Source organism: Phialemonium atrogriseum (genome assembly GCF_030411735.1).
Source record: "Phialemonium atrogriseum strain 8032-3 unplaced genomic scaffold QBC33scaffold_7, whole genome shotgun sequence".
NCBI lineage: Eukaryota > Fungi > Ascomycota > Sordariomycetes > Cephalothecales > Cephalothecaceae > Phialemonium > Phialemonium atrogriseum.
In genome coordinates this window covers 409,964-432,589 of record NW_026848144.1, presented here as the reverse complement: position 1 = coordinate 432,589, position 22,626 = coordinate 409,964, and the positions used below count along the sequence as shown (strand labels likewise).

At 56.5% G+C, this 22,626-nt stretch overlaps 6 protein-coding genes across 6 annotated transcripts; 4 read left to right on the top strand and 2 right to left on the bottom strand.

Moving 5' to 3' along the window:
- Positions 1-434: 434 nt before the first annotated feature.
- On the top strand, positions 435-1,560 carry QBC33DRAFT_576955 (cell division control protein 42; the record flags this gene model as incomplete). The annotated part of the gene is made up of 4 exons (XM_060430953.1): positions 435-454; positions 705-824; positions 1,018-1,396; positions 1,495-1,560. The coding sequence occupies 4 exons, from the start codon at positions 435-437 to the stop codon at positions 1,558-1,560; spliced, it is 585 nt and encodes a 194-aa protein (XP_060285359.1).
- A 1,357-nt stretch (positions 1,561-2,917) lies between these two features.
- On the top strand, positions 2,918-3,803 carry QBC33DRAFT_344440 (uncharacterized protein). Its single transcript, XM_060423780.1, has 2 exons — positions 2,918-3,616; positions 3,772-3,803. The coding sequence occupies exon 1, from the start codon at positions 3,041-3,043 to the stop codon at positions 3,512-3,514; it is 474 nt and encodes a 157-aa protein (XP_060285358.1). The 5' UTR covers positions 2,918-3,040; the 3' UTR covers positions 3,515-3,616; positions 3,772-3,803.
- A 2,841-nt stretch (positions 3,804-6,644) lies between these two features.
- QBC33DRAFT_344251 (putative negative regulator of differentiation 1 protein) lies at positions 6,645-9,612 on the top strand. Its single transcript, XM_060423779.1, has one exon. It carries the CDS (start codon positions 7,081-7,083, stop codon positions 9,505-9,507), a length of 2,427 nt encoding a protein of 808 aa, XP_060285357.1. The 5' UTR covers positions 6,645-7,080; the 3' UTR covers positions 9,508-9,612.
- A 748-nt stretch (positions 9,613-10,360) lies between these two features.
- On the bottom strand, positions 10,361-13,771 carry QBC33DRAFT_344194 (Clc chloride channel). Its single transcript, XM_060423778.1, has 5 exons — positions 12,767-13,771; positions 12,558-12,710; positions 12,385-12,499; positions 12,236-12,327; positions 10,361-12,181 (listed from the first exon to the last, which is right to left on the bottom strand). Exons 1-5 carry the CDS (start codon positions 13,598-13,600, stop codon positions 10,604-10,606), a joined length of 2,772 nt encoding a protein of 923 aa, XP_060285356.1. The 5' UTR covers positions 13,601-13,771; the 3' UTR covers positions 10,361-10,603.
- Positions 13,772-14,282: 511 nt separating this feature from the next.
- On the top strand, positions 14,283-16,644 carry QBC33DRAFT_344175 (e9b59b6a-f39c-4d2a-9b94-75afe2ab05bc). Its single transcript, XM_060423777.1, has 3 exons — positions 14,283-14,860; positions 14,911-15,220; positions 15,272-16,644. The coding sequence occupies exons 1-3, from the start codon at positions 14,484-14,486 to the stop codon at positions 16,529-16,531; spliced, it is 1,947 nt and encodes a 648-aa protein (XP_060285355.1). The 5' UTR covers positions 14,283-14,483; the 3' UTR covers positions 16,532-16,644.
- Positions 16,645-18,655: 2,011 nt separating this feature from the next.
- QBC33DRAFT_344121 (putative dna ligase) lies at positions 18,656-22,220 on the bottom strand. The gene is made up of 5 exons (XM_060423776.1): positions 21,982-22,220; positions 21,612-21,814; positions 20,375-21,521; positions 19,541-20,312; positions 18,656-19,463 (listed from the first exon to the last, which is right to left on the bottom strand). The coding sequence occupies exons 1-5, from the start codon at positions 22,005-22,007 to the stop codon at positions 18,924-18,926; spliced, it is 2,688 nt and encodes an 895-aa protein (XP_060285354.1). The 5' UTR covers positions 22,008-22,220; the 3' UTR covers positions 18,656-18,923.
- Between the last annotated feature and the right edge of the window lie 406 nt (positions 22,221-22,626).

Below are 22,626 nucleotides of genomic sequence, written 5' to 3'. Positions count from 1 at the left end.
TGCTCCTCTGCTCTGCGCCCGCTGCCATCCGCCAATTTTACAAGGCTGAACCAGCACGACGGGCATCACCCCTTTTTATTCTATCTCATTTCGTTTTATTTATTTTCTTGACTTTCAATTCACTGAGTGCTTCCGCCGTTGACCATTATTCTTACCCAGCGACCAAACCCTTGACTCCGCCCTTCGTCCTCGACCCCAATCCTTAGTCGACTCCACTACCGACTCGGCCCCCCTGCGCGCGAGAGATAATAATATCTCCCCCCGATTTTATCACCGGTGCAACACCTGGGACAACGTGCGATAAGCAGGGGCAAAAGCAGTGCCAACGAGCAACGCCGCCCGCCCGCAAATCTCGTGCCGCATATCTTCTGCCGCATCGCCGTTGCAACTCGACACGCCCTGCTCCTCCCTGAGGAGCACCTCACATCTTCGCCATGGTCGTCGCAACAATCAAGTTAGTTTAACCCATCCTCTCACCCCCAGTTTATCTGCCCGTTCCTAGCCTGTTCGGCCATTCTTGTTGCCTGCTGTGCCCGATTTGTCGGTCTTCTGCTGCTACTGCTCTCTCTTCATCCCAGCCCTTCATTCACGGGCGCAGTGCGTGAGCACTACTGCAATGCGTCAATGCGACATACCCAGCCACCACCCATCTCGATATTGTGTCGTTTTCGATCCTGCTGCTGACCTTCTCTTCACCTCTACAGGTGCGTCGTCGTCGGTGACGGTGCTGTCGGCAAGACATGTCTGCTCATCAGCTACACGACCAACAAGTTCCCCTCCGAATACGTGCCTACTGTCTTCGACAATTATGCTGTCACGGTAATGTAGGTTCTTCCTGCAGCCAGCCCGCCTCCCCCGACCGCACTTTACAACCCATACATACATACATTTAGCAATGGCAATGGCCATGGCTTGTGACACGGCCAGCTCTGAACTCCCACCCCTCGGCTTCTCTGCGTGTCTTGAGAAGAATGCCTTTGGCATACCCGAGTGCGAAGCTGATGGTCGTATTTGCAGGATCGGTGACGAGCCCTACACGCTTGGATTGTTCGATACCGCGGGACAGGAAGATTATGACAGACTGCGGCCTTTATCGTATCCACAGACAGATGTATTCCTCGTCTGCTTCTCCGTCACGTCACCGGCATCGTTCGAGAACGTCCGCGAGAAATGGTTCCCCGAGGTCCATCACCACTGTCCCGGCGTGCCCTGCCTGATTGTTGGCACGCAGGTGGACTTGAGGGATGACCCTAGCGTACGGGAAAAGCTGTCCAAGCAGAAGATGCAGCCTGTCCGGAAGGAGGATGGCGAACGGATGGCCAAGGAACTCGGCGCCGTCAAATATGTCGAGTGCAGTGCTCTGACACAATACAAGCTCAAGGACGTGTTTGATGAGGTACGGGAACCCCCTGCTCTCCTTCCACTAGTCCCATAGTCCCCAGCTTTGATGGGACAAGTTGGAGGTTTGGGGCCGATCAACTGACACGTTCCTAGGCCATTGTCGCCGCATTAGAGCCACCGGCACCCAAGAAGAAGTCGCACAAGTGCCTCATTCTCTGACCCAAGTTGTCAGCACGCTCGTTCCCGCCGCCCTGCCTGATTACGCTTTGCACGGAAGGCTATGGGGCAGGGATATTCTAGACGGCTTACACAGCCGGTCCCTCGTGGATCGGCTCATTCTTAGTTGGAAGCGGGGAGGTGCCAGTTGGTGGGGGATGTGGCCCGAGGGGAGGGCGAACGACGGGGGAGTAACCGGCTTCGAAGGCTCCTCCTAACATGTGGGAGAGAGCGAACCCGTGAGGAGGATTGGGAAATTTCTCACTTGCCTGGGGCATGCATTTTGACATGGAAAGGAGTCCACAGTCGAAATTTGCTCTCTGGACTGCAAGGAGCTCCTCAATTCAGTTTTCACAGAGAGAGAGAGAGACCGGCGAAGAGATCTTGCAATATTCGCCTGGCCTCAGATCAACCCATTTCTACAATCCTTCTTTCTCAAACCGGGGCGGGACATTCATAAATGCAGGCAGGAAATTTCAATAGGACAGTTCGGCGATTAGGAGTGCAATTGAAGCAAAGCTTGCCGTTTTTCTTAGTTCTGGACCTTCCCCTTTGAAGAAGAATTCCGAGACTCCTCGAGACGACGTCTCACGTCACCTTCGGCTCTTTCTTTCTGCTCTATCACAGGCTTAATTAACTCCCAGGCTCCCCTATTTGACACCACCAGAATTCCCCTTTCACGGCCAGCAGGACCCGTGATTTACCGACAGGATAAGAGCATCAGCTAACTAAGTGCGAGGAAATTAGGGTGTGATAGCCTCCTCGATCCCAGGCAGGGCTGCATGTTGAGGAGACGTTTGGCTACTCGCTGTCAGCCTTGGCTGATGCAGGCAATCAATGCGAGGCCGCCACAGTTGGACACGCGTTGTCGTCATTTGGTCGTCAGGTACTAGAGGCGATCAGCATGACTGCATGTGTCCTGCAGGTCTCAGGCCGCCTGCCGGGCCACCGCATCCTTCACCAAGCCCGGCCCCGAATTCCCTGGTCCATTGCCTTTCTTCTTGCCATCTCTGTTTCCGTTCTCCTCTCTCCCCCACGGCCGTCTTACTTGGTAACCCTCTGTCTGAAATCCCCGGGCCCGGTACGTTATGGCGGGATATTTGCCTTGGCTGGACAAATGGTCCTCGGGCCGGGACCCATCTTGCAAGCAGGCAACGATGTTTACAAACACGAGAGACGACAGCGCGCGCGAGAGAGAGAGAGATAACCCTCGGCGGCGTGCCGATCACCCTATGACCAGGCCCCGGGCCCGGATTCCTTCCGGATACCGCCCATTCGCCTATCTTGGTGCCTCGAAGAAAAAGGATAGGCTTGATTAACCCCCCGGTCGTGCTACCACCTCGGTTTCGGGTAGGCGCGTCGACGAATCCTCCCCGCTCCTTCTTTTCCCCTTTTCTTTTCGGCATCTCTATCCCCTGTTCGCTTCCCCCGGTTGTTTGCGGTGTCTCTTGCTTCCCCCTTTGGGTTATCCTGTCTCACCGTGATGAGAAGGGGAGGCCTTACTAGACGGCTATTGCTGCGCACACCGTCTTTTGCCATCTGTTTGGCACCCCCGGTTCACGCGGGTGCGAGCATCCTCACCGCAATGATGGATCGAAGGAGAAGGAGCTGTCGGTGGCTGGGGGTGGGGGAGGGGGAGGGGGGGCTCACCAAGCTACAGATGGAATGGGAAGTTGGCCAGCATCGTGATGTGTTTGGGGGGGGCATCGACGCTTGTCACTGCCCGCCGATATCGACACTACTGGAGACCTTTCTTATGGAGTTGGGTCATCCTCGTATCTCCCAAGCATGGCAAGTGCCTCGCTACCCCCCGGTAGACTCTTTAGTATTGCGATTTTGGGAGGACCTCCCCGATAGTTTGCAAGTTATTGTCCACCCAAGCGGTGTCCTCCCGAGACTATCCCTCTCCCGCCCTGTCAACTCGGGTTGCAAAGCAAGGCCCTGCGCAGTGGGCTAGGCCCCTGAGACTAGGCTTCATGATTACTGACTCTCGTGCACTCTGAGCGATGAGCAGACAATAATCGATAAGGGCCTCAGCTTTCAAGCACATAAATATAGAGTAAGCTTTGCGAGTGTTGTACATGCATAACCAACGATAGCTTCTCTCCCTCGATTTGCTTGAGTGAAGCTCACCCTCCTTGCAGCATATATCGACGCTTAGCATCTCACCAATCATCCTACGCATCCCGCTAAACATCCTACTTCTTGCCACAGTAACCGGTTTTACCTCAAGCATGGATCGTGTTTGGAGCTACCTAGCAACAAAGGTCTGTCATCGCCAACTCTCCTCAACCAGAGGCGTCTTCTGGTACCAACGGGAACGAACCGTTTATTCCGTCTACTGCTGGGTTCACTAGCTCTAGGTGGTTTTCCTTTTCAGTGTATATGTAACGTCAACTAAGAGTGCTTGCAATCGAACACGCAAACCCGCAAGGCTCACTCAACCTGGCAGTAGTTTGACCGAGGACGTCAATATCAGCACAAAAGCGGCAAGGCACCGCGTGAGGCAAAGGACGACGACACGCCGTACAGCTCTGGGGCGAAGCTATTCTAGTCCGCTCCGTCATGCCGCTCCAGCACGGTTGCACCAAGCAGGGCTTTTCCGAATGCTCTCTCCAAAGTGATCATGGAAGAAGGCCCAGGAGGCCGGTTTCGACGACTATGAAAGCAGTGGGGCCGAAGAACCGTAAACAGACGAGGCAGGTCGTCGTCGCCGGGGAATCTGCCCCAAGGCTGGACATCTTCTGGCGCCGCAGCTTCGTTTCTATTTATTTGACACAGGGCTGCAGGTTGGACACACCGGGTCCCTCAGTCTGGATAGCCAACAAGCACCCGGCCCGGACCTCGAGGCCTACATCCCTATTTCACGGGTGGTTGAGAAGCTGTAAATGATAGCCGGGCAGACACGGAGCACGGGGTGCCCATATGGGCTCGGCCGCGAGTATTGTAAACGGCGGGCCTCCGGTACCGTGAGACGCGCATGATAGGGGATGGGAAACAACATACGTGGGGAGAGGGTGCATTTTACGGTGATATTTAAATCCTCCGACCCGGTCCCGTCTGTACTAGTGTAGTACGTACCTGCGCAGTTGGAAGTTTATCGGCTTCTCCCGAACGCATGAGACGGGGCGGAAGAAACAAAGGAGGGTAAACGAGACGGGACCGAGGACCGGAGCCTCCAAGAACTGTACTTTACCCACGTGGTCCGTACTGGACGTGGCGGAGCGTGAATTGTTGTTTCTGTTTCTGCGCCAGACTTTTCGAAACGCGGTTTCGAGAACTGCTGCGCCGAGCGGGTTTGCAATATCAAGTTGCATCCTTGGCTGTCGTTTGCGTCGGCCACCTTGAAGACTTGGGGGTGGCTTTTGGGGAACCTTGTTCCTGCAGCACGGTTGCCCCCCTCCTTGGCGTGGAGCCCCTATCTGCTAAGAATAGGTCCCTATCAAAAGCCTTTCTGTCTATTTTCCCCCTTTCTTTTCGACGCCCCCCTATGCCCCCCCCCCTCCCTTGCCGGGTGGCATATGTTTTAAGTGTCGAGGGCGGTTGCTTGGTCAAGGCAGGGCTAAATCAGACCAGATTTTGATGAGGAGAAGGGGGTGAAGTTGTGAACAGGGGCAGGTGGGTCACACGCTGCAGGGACCCCCCAGGGGTACAGGTGCCACAGCCCACAGGTGGCAGGACCTATCCTGGGAATTGAGATGGTCCAGAAGCCCGGGATCGCCCCAGGAACGTCGGGCTCGACTCTTGTCTGCACAAACGGGATGGATACATACCTAGGCAGGTACCAACTCTGCAGTTATTCCTATCCTGACTTCCCAAGCAAAAACCTCATCTTTTGGCTAAACTCTTTTTCCTTTTTCTTCTTGGGAGCCTTCTTGGCTAGCCTCACTTAGCCGGGTATTTCTTGACAGGTGGGAAAGAGTCAGATCCTCGGGCGGCATATGGATACAGATGCACAGTAGGTACACTATAGATGGCGCTCATATCGACAAATTGACTGATCCTCGACCATGCACAGTCACCGTTGATTATCCCGTCGACGGTAGACATTCTCCGCGTCTTTGCCTACGCTTATTATTCCGTACAAATTTGTGTACATACATACGCACAGTCGAAGTGGCTGGGGAATAGATATTCTGTAATTAGCTAAAGTAATAAGTAGCGAACCTGCGCTACTGATGATATTCAATGGCGGCAAGATGCCAAGCATTGTTGGATCATAAAAATGGATGCATTCTCCGCCACACTTTTGGTCGCGATGATACTCGCGAAAACCACCCGCCAACCGATGCTAGGTACCTACTTCGTTCCATCAGAGGGATATCGCACCTGTATTTTGATGCCCTGAAGACGGTCTCTTGTCTCGCAAAGTAGGAAGTTACAAGAGTTACTCTACACGTAGGTACAGGTATCGCAACTGTGAGTGAGCTCGAGCCCAATTGGGATGGATGGGTCGTTGGAATGCAGGGGGGTCACTTCTGAAAATTGCCGATAGACAGCACAGGTCGCGTAAGTCTCTCCCCCTAGGTTTCTCTGCCTGAGAATACCTGGACCCCTATCGGCTAGGAGCTCTCCCCTAGCACGACCCAAGTACAGCTACCTCTCCTTCCCTCTCTCTGCCCTCCTTGAGATCCCTGGCAGTTCTCATTAAACTTAGCGCAGCCAATTCGAGCTCGTTCCCTTTTGGGCAATCTACAACCTCCAACCCCCGTGCACTCCAGCCCTCCACATCCCTGTCCCTTCTTCCCCTTCTCTCCCCGTCCTTCTCATCACGAGCCCACACTCTTTTCCCCTTCTTTTGCTCCCTCTTCAAAGCTATTTTCACTCCTTCAGCTTCCCCTCCGCCCCTCGAGCCATTCTCTCTTCCCTTCGTGCGTCCTTCTCTATCGCCAACAATCCTTCGATCTGCTCCTTCTTCGGCCTAACCGCCTGGCTTTCAAGCCTCTTTCCCTTACAACACACTCGTTCCCAGTACTTTGTTCTAATTCTCTTTCAACGCCACCGGCCAGTCCCAGTCTTAGTCCCCTCGACTGCTTCCCTCGGCCTTGATTCCGTACCCGAACACCTAGAATCTTATCCTTCTCGACCTTCACTTGAGTGGCCCACTCGACCTAGCTTAATATCTACGAGACATCTTTGTTGTTCGCCAACCTACTAGCAAGCAAGCATCTTCGAGGCATCCTGAGAGATCGAACCTCTTCGACCTCCAATTCCAACCGCGCTGTCATCTTCAACCTCGCATTGCTTACCAGCATATTTTTTTTCTTCGACAAGCCGGTCATACAAGCTTGGAAATTTTCGTCAAATATCGGCCAGTTTTGAGATCTGGATGTGTTACTCGAGCCAGTGCAGGATATAGGAAGTCTCTAGGACTGAGTTATCTAGAGATTGACCATCATCAATCTCCCGACACGTCTATCCAACCCTCCCTCCGTGCCTTTTGCAGGGCACGTATAATCCTTCAACACGGCTGTATTATCGCACATCGCCAGGGACAGCCTCGTCCCGCCGCATCTTCTCGGGATGCAGGATATATCTGGTCCCCAGTCCGGGCCCAGCGCCCCAACTGGTCGCTTCGGCCATGCTTCCAAGCCTTCGAACAGCGATACTGGCTTCTCCCATGGTGCCTTTAATTCCAACGTCACAGGCTTTGCTGACAGGCATCCTCGGCGCGGGAACATTCCCACCATTAACACCCAGCCAATCTCCCAGCAAGCCCCTACGAATGGCGCCGATATGACGACCCCCGGCACCGCATTTGATATGCAGTTCACGCCACTGCTCCCCTCGCAGTTGCTTCTCGGCAGTCCCTTCCAACCCGGTTCTCCGGGAGCCTTCGCCAGCCCTCATTTCCAGACCCTGCAAGGCTACCAGCAAGTCCAGCAAGCGAATGGCCAGCACCAGCAGCACCACCAGCAGCATCTTCAGCAGCACCAGCACCACCATCAGCAGAACGGTCTATCCAGCCCGAGCCAGCAAAACATGCCTTCGCAGGTCTATCCGTCTGTCGTCTCGCCGTCCGCCTATGGGGCACCCCAGTTCTACTCGCCCCAGTCGCCGACCAACTCGTACACGAACATGGGCGGCCAGATCCAGTTGCCCATGCAACCAAACTCGCCCGTCTCCATGGGCCCTGGCATGGTCACTGGCACAAGCCGCACCGTGTACTTGGGGAATATCCCTCCGGACACCACCGCCGAGGAAATCTTGGGACATGTCCGCAGCGGACAGATCGAATCCGTGAGACTTCTCCCAGACAAGAACTGCGCCTTCATTTCGTTCTTGGATGCGAGCTCCGCCACTCATTTCCACTCTGATGCCATCTTGAAAAAGCTCTGCGTCAAGGGCCAGGACATCAAGATTGGCTGGGGCAAGCCCTCCCCGGTTCCGACCTCCGTGGCACTCGCGGTCCAGCAGTCGGGCGCTTCCAGGAACGTCTACCTTGGCAACCTCCCCGAGGATATCACCGACGACGAGCTTCGCGAGGATCTAGGCAAGTTTGGCGCCATCGACACGGTCAAGATTGTCCGGGAGAAGAACATTGCTTTCGTTCATTTCTTGTCCATCGCAAATGCCATCAAGGCCGTCTCTCAGCTTCCCCAGGAGCCCAAGTGGCAGTCTCCTCGTCGCGTCTACTACGGAAAGGACCGATGTGCCTACGTCTCTAAGACTCAGCAGCAGAACGCGGCCCAGTATCTGGGCATTGCTCCCGGATACGCGCACATGCTCACTGGAGCTGACCGAGACTTCATTTCCAGCGCCTTGGCTCAGCAATCCGTGGCTGCTGCCGCTGTCGCAACAACCGCTGGCGGAATCAACAACCTGGGCAACAGGACGATCTACCTCGGAAACATCCACCCGGAGACGACCATTGAGGAGATCTGCAACGTTGTCCGAGGTGGTCTCTTGCATCACATCCGATACATTCCCGACAAGCATATCTGCTTTGTTACCTTCATCGATCCCACAGCGGCTGCGTCTTTCTATGCGCTGAGCAACCTTCAGGGCTTGATGATCCACAACCGTCGGCTGAAGATCGGTTGGGGTAAGCATTCCGGTGCTCTCCCGCCAGCCATTGCTCTAGCCGTGAGCGGGGGGGCTTCGAGGAACGTGTACATCGGTAATCTGGACGAGACCTGGACCGAGGAGAGGCTGAGGCAGGATTTCTCCGAGTTTGGCGAGATTGAGCTGGTCAACACGCTCCGTGAGAAGAGCTGCGCCTTCGTCAACTTCACCAACATTGCCAACGCCATCAAGGCCATCGAGGCTGTCCGAAGCAAGGACGAGTACAAGAAGTTCAAGGTGAATTTCGGCAAGGATCGATGCGGCAACCCCCCTCGTCAGTTGCAGCAGTCTCAGTCTCCCCGCAACGAGAGCGTACCTTCGCCCCCTCCTCAGGCGTCGAGCCAGGGCGGTGGTTCCCCGACCAACGCCGCGGCTCCAGCTGCTCCTCCCATGTTCAACACGGCGAGCAACCCCCTGACGATGTACCTGAACCACGTGTCGCAGCAGGCCCAGCAACAGCAGCATCAGCAGCACCACGCTCTGGCAGCCCAACAAGCTGCGCTGTTCGGAACGGCAGCCTCGTCTCCGAACGAGATGACTCTGGAAGTTCCACAGGGACCAGTCATCTCCGGCCACCAGCAGTCAGCTAGCATCTCCAACGGATACATTACGAACCCTTCTTCCGGCGCCACCACTATTGGCGGTCTCCTTGCCCCCGGTAACCCGCGTGGCCAGCACAACCGAGCCGTCAGCCTGCCAGTCTTGGCCCCCGGTTTCGAGAACGGTGGCACAAGTCCAAACAGCGCCCAGGGCAGCATCGTAGGTGGTGAGGGAGAGCGCCGCGGGCACCAGTACCAGGCCAGCTTTGGCGGGATGGGTGCTGGTTTCGGCCTTGCCATCCAAGGCGGTCTGAACGGTTGGGTTGAAGAGGAGGTTGCCAACTAGACCAATGGAGAACAAAGGACTAGCTCGCAACAAAAACGAATAGTGCGCGGACGAAGACAAGGCGGGGAAGATTGACTAGACCTTTGTAATCTGTTGCGTGATTTGCTTGCCATTTTTTTCTCTCCCGCGACCCGTTCATTTTCTTCTTCAAATTCATCCTTCGTCTTTCTTTACTTGTCCTTAATAACACCATCCCCCTCCTCTTCATTTTCAGTTGTACCATCTTCTCATCGTTCTTGTTTTGGAAATCCCGTTCTTTCTTCCCCCTTGGAACACCTCGTCACACCGCATTCGAGATATAGTGACGAGGCAAGTTGAAGTGAAAGTTTGGAAAATACAGCCAGGAAGAAAAGCCTGGCTCTGTGCCATCGGCAATGGCCAGTTGAAGTTGGAGAGGGAGGGGTCTTGTGGCTCAGAGATGAGATGGCCTTGTCCAAACCGAGCGAGGGGCCAAACCGGGAGGGGATACGCCGGATACCGCTTTTCTCCAGCAGGCGAGAAAAGGCGGGCGGGTTGTATGGGGGGAGGAGGCGAAGCCATAAAGAGAATCCGACGACGATATATCGCCCTGGGTGGGTGGGGAGGTCGGTTCTCAGTATCTGGGGTGCATGTTTACAGGGAAATCATTCGGGCGCAAGGGAACATAGTTGAAATACCTATATAAACAGGGGCAAAACTCTGTCGTTGCATATATACCTCGGCGTGCGCCCCCTTTTCCTTGCAAGTGAATAAATCAGCCCTATGGGATGTGTCCAGCGGTCGTTCTCGCTGTGCTTGCTTCGACCTTCCAGGCCAGATCCTCGTCTGGACCTGGATCAGGCCATTAGAACATGGGAAATCATCGAAACATCGAAACAATCTCGGAGAGGAGGCAGAGGGCTCCTTGGAAGGCTAGTTTTACTATTCGAGCGAGTGTATAGTATAGGGTATATATATCTCGGTATATCCATCTCCCACGCCTTCCTGAAAATAAACAGCTAAATCCCCCGACAATCCAGCATCAGCATGTTGTACAATGCATTATAAGTCTCATGCAATATCGTTAACACACCAACATCCATCCAACTCCCTTCCCATCTACACGGAAACGGTACCATCACAAAAGACTCGGCGCATCCGACCCGGGACTCGGCTCCCCGCCATCATGGTCATCACCACCCCCTCTCGAGAAGGTCCTCCTCCGGCCTCCCCCCCCACCGCCGCCCCCATCATCATCATCACCAGGCTCCGACCCCGAGCCCACGTCTATGTGGTCGTGATCGTGATCGGAGTCTCCCCGCGCGCCGGCGCCGGCGCCATCGGACGGGGCCGGGCCGGGGCGGCGCGACTCGTCGGCGCCGTTGAGGACGTACCAGACGTCCTTCTTGGTGAGGAGGCCCTGGAGGGCGCCGCGGTCGGAGAAGAGCACGTAGCGGAGGCCCAGCTTCTGGAAGTAGGACACGGCGCGGTGCAGGCTGGAGCGGCTAGGCAGGGTGATGGGGGTCTGGTCCATCCAGGGGCGCAGGTCGAGGGTGGAGCGCGGGTCGGCGAGGGGCTGGTGGGAGAAGAAGGCCTCGGTCTCGGGCGGCAGGCGGCGCGGGGCCTGCGTGCTCGTGTGCAGGTTGTAGGCCAGCTCGGCCCGGCTGATGTAGCCGAGCAGGACGGCGTCGCGCGGGTCCGACACGACGGGGAAGCCGCGGTACGGGTGGTCCTCGAGCACGGCCGAGAGGCTGCCGATGGTGTGGCCCGTCGCCGTGAGCACGACCAGGTCCTCAATGCGGGTCATGACTTGCGCGGCGGGGATGTGGGGGATCACCGTCTCCTCCGAGTTGTCCAGGAAGGGGTACTCGTTGAAGTGGATCCACGACTCGTAGATGCCCCGCCTGGAGAAGGCGTCGCCGACCCACTTGCTGATCATGACGGCGATCATGATGGGTAGGAGGTAGTCCAGGGCGCCCGTCAGCTCGAACATGATGACCACGATGGAGACGGTCATGCGGGTCACCCCCGCAACGGCCGCGGCCGCGCCGATGATGGCGTAGGTCCCCGGGGTGACGCAGGGTATGTCGGGCTCGCAGGACTGGAAGGGGAGGAAGGTGCGGTTGTTGTCGACCCACGTCTCCATGATGATCCCGACGGCCCGCCCGGAAAGGGCCCCGATGGCCATGGACGGGAGGATGATGCCCGCGGGGATCAGGAGCCCGAAGGTTACGGCGGCAAGGAAGAAGCCGAGGACGGCCGCAAAGATGAGTAGAATGACGGCGCCTGCTATGGCCACGCCGGAGGTGCAAAGCCGGAACTGATCCTGCAGGTCTTCCGAGCACTCGGCGAAGAGCGAGTATACCAACTCCGAGGACTGGGCCCGCATATAGCGGTCGGGATAGTTGATCAGCGCCGTGATCAATGCGACGACGACGACCTGCGTCACGGGGCCTGGTAGCCACGATGTCGACTTCTTCCACTGCGCGACCTTCATGTTCGCCTTGATGAAGAGGCCCCCATACACGCCCCCTAGGATTCCGAGCAGGACAAATGGGATGAGCTCAAACCCGTGCCACCCCGAGCTGTACTTTACTTGGTACAGCACAAGCTTGCCAGATCTGTATGGGTCGAGGACCTGTAACAGGAACCCGGCTGTCATGGCACAGACGAAGCTCTGCCACATTGTCTTGTCGGGGAAGTAATACGACAATTGCTACGAGTCGTTAGCGTCTGATGGTCTCTGCATGGAGCACTATAAGAAACTCACCTCGAGACTGAACAATACACCACCGATCGGCGAGCCGAAGGCAACTGAAATGCCTGCGGCTGCCGCCGCGGAGAGTATCTCTCGTTTTCGGGCTGCGAAAGGTTAGAATGTCTTGCCCCATGAGTTGGGTAGAGGTCTCTTTTACTCGCCTTCATTGCTCCTGATGCTAGGGAAGAACTTGATGAACAAATTCGCACAGCAGCAGGCCACATGGACTAGAGGGCCCTCCTTACCCAACCACATGCCCGAGGCAACGGCGAGACACTGGCAGGGGGAGTTAGCTGGCTACTAAGATCGGAAGATTCAAGACAAGTCCACTCACCAGACCAAGAGACTTCGTAACCAATGTCCACGCACCCAGAAACCTCCGGATAACGAAACCTCCCAAGACTGTCTTGATCTCGGGTATGCCGCTATGCCTGGCGTATATCGCATACTCCTTGACCAGAATACTCGCGCAGAGCGCAAACGTGACCTTTGCATAGCGTTAGCAAGTCATGTCACCAACGACAATGGGTGTTCTCGACGTACCGAAAACAGCGAGAAGAAAAAGTACTCCATAAACCACTTCCCCCCCGCCGACTTCAGGCCCATAGCCGTACCCCAGGACCGCCACCTGACACACTGGGAGAAGTCATCATAGCCGAGGCAGCAAAAGCCCTTGTTCAGGTAGAAGGCCCCCCCATCGGCGTTTGTGCAATATCCAGCCTTCATATCCCCGAGCCAATTAGTGGTCACGTCGATCCCCGCCGCCACGGCGCCGACGGAGAGGCCGGTCAACACCAGGATGACCCACACCTGGCTGGCATCCAGGAGCTGCCGGACGTATCCCAGGATGCCCGTCGCGCCCGAGTAGAGCATCCGCAGCCGCTGCCTCTCTTTGGTGTATTCGAAGATCCAGTCGATGGCTGTCAGGTCCTCGTACCCGACGCGCCTCCCCGGGCCCTCAGCGTACCAGTCGAGCGGGACGCCGTCCTTGAAGCCCGCGTTGAGATTCCCGCCTCGTCCCAGCCCGGCGTCGTCGGACCACATTCTGTCTGACGGCGGCGTGTCCGGCCGCGGCGAGTCCGCGTCGGGACTCCTCCGGCCTGTCAGGGCCGTGAACAGCCGGGAGGGCTGGGACAGGATGCTCTGCTTCAGCTTGCGCTTGAACGAGAAGGGCCGGTCGAGGTTGTCGCGCAAGGGGTCGTCGCCGAGGATGTCGCTGTCGTCCTCGGCGCCATGGTGTGTGTCGGCGGGGGGCGCAAGGATGTCGGCTTCGTCGGCTTCGTGGTAGGCTTCGGCGGCGTGGTCGTGGTCGTTTGTTGGGTGCCACGATGATGAGGCTTTGGGGCTGAAAGACCCAGCGTTCATAGCTGTAGGCATTTTGAGGGCTGGCGATATGTAGGCTCCATCGGCTTCTCTAGGGCATCGTAGAGGTTGCAAGGGTAGCGATTGTTCAGACTTTTGGGATCGGATGGGTAGAGTCTAAATCGCGAATGCTGGGCGGGTCGAAGATGGAGGTTGGTGTTACGGTACAATTGAGCCTGCCTAGTCGCTGGGATATCTTCTGTGCATCAGCTCTTTCCTGTCCGAAGATAAGAGCCTTTTACAAGGATGTTGCAGAGCTTTGGCAGCTACCTCATAATGCAGAGCAAATAGAGACCCTCGTGTCCATCAATGCCTATGGGCGATGCTTTCAAGCTGCTACAGGACTACATGCAGACCATCGGCGGCTTAAAGCGGGAGCCCGGTCCTCTCTTGGGCTTTGGTATGGTCCCGTTTAGCTGGTAGGGGAGGGAGCTATAATGCTGGCAGCAGGATACAGTAATTTTTAGAGGAAGTGGGCTGTCGGGAAATGCCAGAGGGGTCAAAAGTTGTACCTCTTCGCGAACTTGCTCTCCTTTGTCGGCGGAGGTTAGCCAAGGATCGCCGTTTGTAAGGTTACGTAATCTGGCTAGGTAAGGTCCGTGCGTCTAATTTTTCCGAAGGGCCCACTTTTCCTACTCCCGCCGAGCTTTTTTCTACTACAGCCGAGTTTCTTTCTACTCCCGCCGAGCTTTTTCCTACTCAATTCAGATCAGTCACCTGACCTAAAGTGCCGATCTGGTGGAACATCAGGGGCGCTAAGCTGACATCACCTTTTTAAATTCAAGGGAGTGAGTGTAAAGTGCAATTAGACTCTGGATGAGAACAAGAATGATCCAACCTGAAGTAGATTACACTAGAGATATTGGTCCACCAGGCACATCGGTGAACTCGACTCTAAATGGCCTCATCGAACATGAGTGCCGCACCTTCAGATGAGCAGCAGCGCTCGATAGAGAAGATCCAAACTTTGCTGAAGTCCAAGGATGATACCTCAAGATTTGTCGGACTTGCACTTCTTAAATCTGTGCTGGACAATTCGCAAGACGTCCGAGATGACGAGCAGTCTATCCTCTCTCTCTGGGAGAGCATATCCCCAAAGTTCTTAGACCGGCTCATGCGTACCGGATCGGGTCAGACGGCTCAGAATGCGAAAGACATGTTGGATCTGGCTGTGTCCGTTCTCCATATATTCGCTAATCTGCTCCCAGACCATGCGAAGGGAGACCCCAGGTTTGTCGGTAAAATCCCGCCGCTCGTTTCGTGTCTGGTTCGCAGGTAAGGCTTCATCTCGAAAGTTACGTTTCGTCGACTGACAATACGTGAAGCTCGGGGTCTACCGAAGAACTCATACTGCAAACTCTCCTTATTCTGGTCAGCCAACAAGACGGGGCTGTAGCTCTGACTCGAGTTGATGACCTGAGCCCTTTGACTGAGATTGCCCCGTCGCATCCCCTGGTGCTCCAGATCTTCTCCTTAGCATGGCTTCAGGCAATGACGGCGGGATCCGACAATGGCAGCGACCTAGTGTCCAAGGTTGACATAACTGTCGACAGCCTTGTGTCATCGTTTAAAGGAACCGATGCAGTAACGCTACTGGCATGTCTGGCAGATCTGCTACCAAAACTAGGACCCGAGGTTGGTCCCCTGATTCCTGTCTAAAAGACCACGAGCTCACACTATCAACAGGTTCTCCCTCCAAACCCAACGTGGATAAAGCCCCTGGTGGACTTCATCCGAACTCTCGTGACTAGCCGACCAACTGCTGCCGCGCGTGCGGCATACACAAACCTCGCGGCATCTCTCCTCCAGGTGTACCCCATCCAAGCCGCCCCCTTACTTTTCTCCGGCGATGGCGACGTCCAAGTCGACAAGCCGTTCTCCTACCTCCTCATCAACCTCCTCCTAGTGGATATCCGCTCCTCCTTCCCCACCCTCCTCGAGGAGCTCAACAGCCCCTCCTACCCATCGACCTCAACCCGCCTCGCGTCCGCCTTCGACATCATCTCCAACTTCATCGGCTTCCTCCTGCGCTCCCTGGACGACTCCCCATCGCCATCCACCCCCGCACCCCTCACCATCCCGCCAGACCGCCTCCTCTCCCTCCGCAAGTCCATCTCCGAGACCATGTCCCTGACAATCGAGTATCTCCGTGACAGGTGGGACGCCTCCGTCGCCGGCGCGCAGGGGCTGCACCCGTCCGCGCGCGCCGGCGATACCAGCACCGCCCGGCCAGCGCTGGCGTGGGACTCCAAGACAGGCGCCCTCTCGGCAGGCGGGGGCGGCGACGCCCTCGTCCTCGCCGCCCTGCGCGCCCTCGCCATCTGGCTGCGCGAGGACGACGGCGAGACCCTTCGCCGCGAGGCCGCGGGCCTGTCCGACATGTTTGTCGACCTGTACCGGGAGAGCACCACCACCACCACCACCGGGGGAGCCCCGGACTTCCGGAGGCCGATCCTCGTCGCGCTGGAGGGCGTCACGGCGTCGGGGGAGGAGGGCGCCGAGGCGCTGCTCGACAACGGCGGGTGGGGGGTCCTGAGCGGGGACCTTCTCTCGGCACTGCAGGCGACGACGACAGGGGCGGGCGAGGGCGACGCGGCCAGGGGCGTCGAGATCGTGCGCGTGCTGCTGCCGCTCGCTGAGGCGGAGCGACCGGGCACGCGCGAGGAGTGGATGGATGTTGTAACGCGGGTGGCGGCGTGGCGGGTCTCCGATGATGACGAGGGGAACAAAAAGCGGTCGCTCGTCGTCGAGGAGTTCTGGGTGGCCGTGCTGCAGCTTGCGACGGCGCTGCTGGTCAACGCGCACCCGGCGACGCTGAGGAGGTATGGGCACTCGATAAGCGCGATCGTGGGGATTGGGAGACAGCTGGCCGAGAGGGGGTTGCGGGATGGGGCGCTGCGGGAGGAGCTGGATGATGTTGTGGAGACGTTGGGGCGGTTGGGTTAATTCCTGTCAGGAGTGGATGGTATATTGAGCCTCGGTGGTCATTTTCATTGACGGTGGTATGATGTTTGCATCGTTCTTGCTGTTGGATATCCCCGCCATTGTTCTCCTCTGCCTTCCCCAGGTCTTAAATCTATTCCTGGCTCTGAAGTTAGACTGCGCCCAAAATAATACCCTTTCCCTCTCTCTCTCACTCTCTTCCTTCCTCTCTTATTTTCGTATAATACCGTCAACAGCGCTGCCTGGGCAGCAGAAAGCCAATCAACATTATTCCGGTTCTTCTACCTTGCACAAGTGCCAGGTAAAACTCGAAGCCTCCGTGCTTTGATCTCGTTCCTGGAGGCTCGACCTCGGTGGATAGACTACGACTCGTCCGAGATAAACTGTCTTCTAGCGCTTCTGCACGCCATGCTCCCACCTCATTCAATGCTAATCTCCCCATTGTAATGAACGCCACGCAGCAAAATAGTAGAGCCTTGCTACCCAAGCGTTTTAACAAGGCAAGTTGCTTCCATACAACAACTAGGGTTTGCTGCGCGGGCCTGGACAGTTTGCTATTCAAGCCTGGGGTCTATACGCTGCAGGTGGTATCAGGCTGGGGGGTTGCTGGTAGGTGGGTTTTATATAGGTGACAGGCCACAGCAATACTGATGGCGATGGCAACGGCAATAGCCAGGCAGTGGTGAGGGCAACGGCAGTGGTGATAGCAATAAAAATGACAATAGCAACAGATAGCAACAACAAGAGCAACAAAAATAGCGATAAACAGCACCTGCTAAAAATCTCCCTGCCTGCCTCCTCCCAACTGACGCCCCATAGACCCAGGCTCGAGTAGGAAACTGCCCAGGCCAGCGCAGCAAGCCTCACGAGAAATTCGTAAAGTGGAAGAATCGAGGAGGGGGATTTATTTGGGCATCAGGGGTGGGTTGGCTGCTCCTGGGCGTGCGGTGTTGGAGATGATGTGAATGTAAACAATGGTCAGGGGGTCAATAAAGAGGTTTGTGTGGGCGTGATAAAAATTTTAAATTTTAAAATTTTGCGGTCTTAGCGAAGCGAAAAAAGGAAATCCGGCGAGGCTGGCGAGAGGTTGTGAGCTCGATATCGCTAAGCAAGGATGAGGTCGTTGTTGTGACGTATTTGGCAAGGGGGTTGTGGTGGTTATGGTGGTGATGGTCGTGTGGAGGTAGAGGTGTCGACCGTGGACAGTGACGGTGGATATTTAGTGGAGGCAGTGGTGGCGACGGCGGTGGTGAGAATGATATGGATGCTGGTAATGGGAGGTATGGGTAGGCTGGCAAGAGGTTGTAGGTAGAATAGGTTCACTTTTATATGTGCTTGGAAAAGGGAGGGTGGGAGCGGAGGGCTAGCCGGGAAGACATGGTGATGGAGTCAGGCCTACAGTACGATAGTTACGTAGATGGTATCATATGACAAGGTAGGTAGCATGGATAAGATGAATGTTTGGGTATGGCACGCAGTCAGTCTACGGGGTCAAGTTTGTTTGGTATGGGCCAGGGGCAGGGGGAAAGGTGAATGAAATATCACATTTTTCAACAAGGCCATATAGGTCCAAATACCGAGTGACCTTACCAATTGGCCCAACCAATATGGCATAATAGCCTAGTTGGAAAGGCTGTGGACGCGAGATTATGACGGACTTATCCTGAGACTCGCGGATCCTATCCCAAACGACCTTGGGCGCTCAGGGACAGCTTGAGGCCTAACCCGCCGGGGCGCCCGCTTCCCAAGCTCGGGGATCCAGTCCGTTCTTTTTTTACATCTCTTCCTAGTATTGTAGCTATACCGTAGAATGATATATATTTTTCTTGAAGCTCCTGGAGTGCTCTGCGGGCTGGAATTGTTGAGTTGTTGTCCTTCCTTTCTTGTGAAATTCTCCTGTTTTCCCATGCCTTCATGGCCCTTTATCTGACCTGACATGATTTCAAGAGGTTGCGAGTTCAAGCTCACTTGGTCAATTTCCCCCTTACCTCCTTTTTTCTTCGTTCACCTCTCTCTTGCCTTCTCACATTCACTGACTCGGCACCCAGCACCGAGCACCCAGCACCACACCTAGGACCACCATGCCACTTGTTTTACTCTGATACCTTGGATAATGTTGCGGAGCGACTTATTGATAGGCACCCTCTTGTTTATTGCCCCTATAGTCTTTCTTCTCTTTAGGTATTAGATGGCACATCTAAGCCTGGTGTGCATTAACCAGATACAATACTCCACTTCCCAGCCCCGGTTTCTGGTTTACGGGGCATCATTTCATGACACAAGTCTTATTTTGTCATGGCACTCAAGATGGTACGGCAAACCGGTTCTTTTGCATAAAACCCCCAAAAGCCCATCGGCATAAACAACATACATACATATCTTGCCCCTCTCCCCCTTAATACTCGAAATCATCATCCACCGCCGGCCCCTTATTCTTAGTCACGCTCTCCTGCTTCCGATACATCTCCGCCACCTGCCTACTCGACGTTGCCTCCTCGGGCTTCTTATCGTCGCGCACCTTGATGAAGCGCGGGAACCGCAGGCTGATCCCCTTGCCTGCGCCGGTTGGGTCGACGCCCTCCCCGCAGCCGGCCTTGTACCGGGGGCTGAGCGTCAGGTCGGCCGTCTTGACCTCCCACACGAACCGCGGCTCGAGCCACACGTCGGGCTGGTGCTGCCCGCCGCCGCTGTGCGAGTAGAAGGGCTTGGGCCGGTCGATGACGATCTGCGACAGCGCCGCGTGCAGCTCCTCCAGCACCGCCTCGCTGAACCCCGTGCCGATGTTGCACACCGTCTCGTAGCTGTCGCTGGACGGGTTGTAGCACGCCAGCAGGAACGCGCCGTAGACCGACGTCCGCTTGCCCTTGCCGTGGTAGGCACCCAGAACGACAAGATCTAGAGAATCGCCTATGCCGGAGAGGTAGTCTTTCTTGATCTGATCGCAGCGGGTTAGTATTTCCCGTCGTCTTGCTCTCCACTTTGGGGGAGAGAAAAAAGGAAGAATCCGCCTACCTTGAGCCAATTCCTACTCCTCTTGCTCGGCTCGTACCCGCTCTCCGTGCCATCCAACATCTTCACCATCAGCCCCTCGCACGAGGCCTTGACGCTCTCGTCAAGGAAGGTCTGAATGTCCTCGAGCTCCTGGCCGTCCATGCTGGTCGCGAAGGCGAACTCGCCCTCGACGGGGACGAACGACTTCCTGAGCAGCTCACGGCGCTCGCGGAGGGGCTTCTTGACGACGGGCTCCCCGTTGAGGTACAGGAGGTCGAACGCGAACACGCACACCTTGACCTTGACGTCCTCGACCTTGACGTCTTTCTTCTTCCGCGTCATGAGCTGCTGGAAGGGCAGCACCTTCTTCTCCACCATGTCCCACGCCACCGTCTCGCAGTCCAGCACGAAGCTCTTGGTGGTTTCCTTGTCCACCCACGTGTGGAGCTTGGACAGGATGTCGGGGTACTTCTTGGAGAGATCTTCGGAATTCCTCGAGAATATGGAAGCGACGCCGTTGGCCGCCTCTTTTGTCGCGCCGGGCATCGCCTGGCTGAGCTCTTCATCTGTATCCTTGGCCACGTAGTGGATCTGCGCCCTCTCACCATCGTACTTGTACTCGCAAGTGAAGGTCTGGCCCTCGAAGCGGTCGAGCACTTCGGTGATGGCCTTGGTCGGCTTGGCCAGCATGGGCTTCAGCGGCACACCGGGCTGGAGCTTGCAATGTTCCTGCAAGTTCATGATGCCATGCTCGACCATGGCCGGAATGATCACGTCGTAGCTCGGCAACTCGCTATACACAAAATCAGTACAAGCCCGGTTGTCGTGACGGGCGGCTGAGGACTGGTAACGAACCTATACACCTCCTTCAAAATGGACTCTGCCTTCTCCATCTCACTCGTACTCGGCACCTTGCCATCCCTCTCTGCCTCGTGACAGATCATAGCCTGAGAGAGCGACACAAGGACCGTCCTCTCGGCCAGCCCCAACCTCAGCTTGCCCTCCAGGAAGCGGATGAGGTACTTCGCCTCGCTCGGCCCACCCTTGTCCTTGGTGATGTCCACCTTGCCGCCCGCGGCGTCGGCAGCGGACAGCAGCTTCTTGATCCCGTCTACCTTGCGGCCCTGGGCACCGTTCCCGGCGACCGTGGCGATGCCCATCAGGCCCTTGTGGACGCCCCGGATGGTCAGGGGCTTCGGCTTGAACATGGTCGGCTGCGTCGACCTGGACTTGACAGCCACCAGGCCGAGGTCCCCGATCTCCTTCTGGTCCTGCTTGATCACGGCCAGGCTTCGGCCGGTCGACTCGCCGATCGCCTTCATGATCAGAGACTCGCCAATGCCCAGCTCAATGCCGGCGTAGTCGGGCGCAAGCTTGTTGATCATGAGCAACACGGTCGACAGGAGGTCGTCCGGGGTGAGCCTCAGCACCTGGCGCAAGAACAGGGAGCAATGCTCCATGATCACCAGCCTCTTGGTGGTCAGCTCGATAAGAGAGAAGGTCTGGCACAGCGCCGCGTAAGGAACAGGCTCGCCAGGTTTCCAGTCGGGGAATGGGTCCTTGGCCTTCGTCTTCAGCACCGCCTGGACCGTCTTGCGCGCCTTGGCCACGATCTCGGGCTTCTCGTCCTCGTCGTCTTCCTCCTCAGCCTCCTCCTCCTCCGCCGCAGAGGCCGACTCCGACGCGGTTTCCTCGTCCTTCTCCTCCTTGGGCGCGACCGGCTCCGGACTCCTCGATTTCTTCTTCGATCTCGGGGAGGAGGACCCGGCCCTGGGCTTCGCGGCCTTCTTGGGTTCGGGCTTTACAACGGCCGGTCTATCCTCCATGACCTCCTCGTCGTCCTCCTCATCCTCCTCGATGACCTTCCGCGCCTTCCTAGGCCGCTTGGTAACCGGCCCGTCCTCGTCCTCTACCTCCTCCTTGCCGGGCGTTTCTTTTCCGCCCACCGCCCTGGAAGCCTTCTTCGTTGCGGCCGTGGTCGCCCTGGGCCGCTTCTTGCTGTCTGCACGCAAAAAGGGATCAGTCCAACCCGTCTTGTTTTATTCTCTTTCTCTCCTAAGAAAAAGAGAAATCCGCAACCCCCCCAACTCACCTCCACCGCGGCCAGGACTGGCATTCTCCTCCGCGCCGCCGCCGTTGGCCTTCCTCACCGGCGACTCTGCCTCCTCGCCATCGGAACTCGCCGCGGCCTTCTTCTCGGTGCTCGGCTTCGTCGCGAACGAGAGCTTCGTCTGTTGCTGCAGCGGCGCGGGCGCGGGCGCGGGCTTGGAGCCGTTCGGTCGGCTGAAGAACTTCCTGCAGAGCCACACAACGAGTTCTAGGTCAGCCTCCCCCACTAGTCATGCTGTCGGAGATCAAAGGTAACGGGGAACGGGGGAAGAGGAAGAAGGAGGAAAAGGGATAGGGCAGGCGTGTGTCATGTGAAAACACACCCCAAGGTTGTCTGCGAGGGCCGGACGTACCCCAGCGTGGCCTGCTTCGGCGCCATTCTGACTAGGAGCGATCGGCAGGACGCGCTCGATGCGATGGACCGGAAGAGGCACCTGGTAGCCACAATTGCTGGCGATTGCGGAACGTAGAGGAGGGGTTTCTTCTTATTTTCCTTTATCGCTGTGCTGTTTTTTATCAATTGGGGTGGATGGATGGATGCCTGCGGTTCTTGGGTCCCAGGCAGGTGGTTCTTCGGGATACGCGAAAGACGCGATTTACTTTACTGGTACGCGTCGGGAGGCACACGGTCATGTGCATGTGCGCTAGGCTGCCGCTGCCCACCTCTAGTAACAGTGGAACGGTCCTGCGATTGGACAAATCCAACTTTCTCAGGCAGGGACCTCCCGTCCTACCTCATCATTTGGCAGGATAGATAAAAGTTCAACAAATCGCGACTTTGGATAACACAAAAAAAAGGGAAGGTAGATATTCAGGTCACAACTTCCAGGGCACTCTCAAATCCACCATTTTCCCAATCCTCTAGTTGTTTGCAAAGCATTTTAATTGTACAGATACAGAGCGAGATGAAACGAGACCGCGTAGTTAGGGAAGGAGCCCTACTGAAGGGTGGATTACCAGGAAGACGTATCTGCAAAAGGGGGATGGATGGACATTGG